A 2,576-nucleotide genomic window follows, 5' to 3' on the forward strand; every position below is an offset into this window, starting at 1 on the left:
ATGAAACTCTCACTGAGACTAGCCTTAGGGAACCAACATTTAGACGATACCCCTAATATAATAAACTAAGTAGGAAATAAATCTATATGGTAGATTCTTAAAGCATTGTTTGAAAGTGAAAAATAATTTACGCATAATTTGTTAGATGCACAATGCATGTTAAGTGCACTATTACTAGTAACATATAACTTGGCATTAATTCAAGGGATGATGAGATAGACTACTAGCTTCAATAAATAGGGTTACATGGATAATTTTTGTTGAGCACTAATTTATTTATCCTAAAAATTCTAAAACATCAAGCTTTTTTGGACGGGGAGAGTACTTAGTAACAAGTAAAGCTATAATGTTTACACTTGTATGGATTTGTGTTGAAGTTGCATTGGAACCATTTCTTTATACTACTATCATGTTTCCCTTTCATGCAAATCCTAATTAATAACAACCAGAAGCTAGATATATCCTACTGGAGTAGAATATTACTACAAAAAATAGTCAGCATGGAAATCAAAACATTGATTATGATGGACTAATTCATTTTCCTCGTTCAACAAACAGAAATAAAAAATTGGGTTCAAATAGTAGAAGGGCCAGGGCTTGGCAATTGCATAGCAGCCCGTGCAAAGCAAGCGAAAGGGATCCACGACGACGAGCAGGAAATTAAGCTTGACCAAGTGGTAGCACCGTCGCCAGGTCCCAAACTCCAGTCTCAGTATCTCCCGTGATATCACGTACCCCGTACTGGAGGACGACTGCCTCGTCGTCTTCCCACTCCCCTCGTCCTCCATTGTCCTTTATAAAGGAAGGTCGCAATGGCGTCTCCACCGTGAAGTTGCAAAGCTAGCTCGCTTGCAAGTCGCAACGGTTTTTTGCTAGCTGGTTGCGTGCCTTTCTTTATTTGCGAGCGAAAGGAGTTTCTTACAACCAGCAATGGGAAGGCAACCGTGCTGCGACAAGGTGGGGCTGAAGAAGGGCCCGTGGACAGCGGAGGAGGACCAGAAGCTCGTCACCTTCCTCCTCACCAACGGCCAGTGCTGCTGGCGCGCCGTGCCTAAGCTCGCCGGTGAGTGATCACCATATCCGATCTCCCTCATTGGCCGGCGGCTAGCTTTGCTTTGTTTTGCTTTCACGCTGCCTAGCTTAGTGCCTTAGCCTTGCATGCACGCCAAGACGCCATGATCAAGAACTCACTCGTGTGCTTGTGCTCTTTGAATAATAAACAGGACTACTGCGGTGTGGGAAGAGCTGCCGGTTGCGGTGGACCAACTACCTCCGGCCGGACCTCAAGCGCGGGCTGCTGTCGGAGGAGGAGGAGAGGACGGTGATCGACCTGCACGCGCAGCTGGGCAACCGGTGGTCCAAGATCGCGTCGCACCTGCCGGGGAGAACGGACAACGAGATCAAAAACCACTGGAACACGCACATCAAGAAGAAGCTCAAGAAAATGGGCATCGACCCCGTCACACATAAGCCCCTCCATCAGCCCACTTCTCCTCCTCCTCTGACTCAGCCGGAGCAGGACACCGGCGGATCGCCGGAGAAGGAGGAGGAGGAGAAGGCCGTCGTCGTGGCAGCTACGCCAAGCATCGGGCATGACACGTTCTGCACCGACGAGGTGCTCATGGCGCACCTCCTTGACGACATCGTCTTGCCACCCGCGGCCAGTAACAGCGGTCTCACCACGGCTTCTTCTCCGGACTCTTCGTCCTCCTCCTCGTCCCTGTCGGCCTCGTTTGCAGCGGCGTCGTCGAGCGTTGGCAGCAGCATCGCCGACGGAGAGTGGCCGCCGCAGATGATGGAGTGGCCTGAGTCCATGTGGCTGGACGACGTGGTGACCGGCCCGGCGACGGCGTGGGAGTTCGAGGACCCCTTCGTCACGTACCAGAGGATCGCTCTGTTCGAACAGGATCACCAGGAGACATGGAACAACAACGGCAGGGTCGAGCTCTTCTGAGCTGCTAGCTCGTCATTAGTTGTAGCTGCAATTTCATCGCCGGCTACTCGTGTAGCCGTCGATCGAGTTTGCGATCCACAGACAGTATTACCAATCAACATTCACAGTCGTTGAAAATAAGTAAGAGAAAGAAATGGAGTGGTTGCACTTGCACCCTGTTTCTTACATATTTTTCTAAACCTTTAGCCACCAGCCACTTGCAAATTAAGAAACCGTTGGAAAATGTACGTTATCAATCTCGTAGTGCTGTTTGTCATGCACACATTGGAGACCTCTCCTGCAAGCATCATGTAAAACAGTAAAAAAATGGATAATGAAATGGGAGAAACCTTTCCGTGGATTGTTGTTGGACATGCAAGATTTCTACGTTGAAAATGGGAAACCAAGCCACTTTGTACTGCATGTCCCTATTTCTACTACAAAGACGTTTCCATGGTTGTCATATTACAATTTTAACCCACTGCATGTAGGCATACTGCTGCCCTTATTCAACCCTGATAGCGACTGTCGATTACGTTTCCTCTCTCTTTCTTCAGTGCCGTTCTGTACATGTCACTGCAAATGGTTAGAGCGTCGACATAAATTTAGCACGCTGTAGTTTACCTTGACTTGACGCAGGGCG

General features: G+C 48.7%; 1 protein-coding gene across 1 annotated transcript; it reads left to right on the plus strand.

Annotated features, from left to right (window-relative positions):
* The first annotated feature begins 834 nt into the window (after nt 1-834).
* On the plus strand, nt 835-2,201 carry LOC136549819 (transcription factor MYB20-like). Its single transcript, XM_066541240.1, has 2 exons — nt 835-1,063; nt 1,224-2,201. Exons 1-2 carry the CDS (start codon nt 931-933, stop codon nt 1,952-1,954), a joined length of 864 nt encoding a protein of 287 aa, XP_066397337.1. The 5' UTR covers nt 835-930; the 3' UTR covers nt 1,955-2,201.
* The last annotated feature ends 375 nt before the right edge of the window (nt 2,202-2,576 follow it).

The sequence above is a fragment of the Miscanthus floridulus genome, chromosome 4 (assembly GCF_019320115.1).
Source record: "Miscanthus floridulus cultivar M001 chromosome 4, ASM1932011v1, whole genome shotgun sequence".
NCBI classification, from domain to species: Eukaryota; Viridiplantae; Streptophyta; class Magnoliopsida; order Poales; family Poaceae; genus Miscanthus; species Miscanthus floridulus.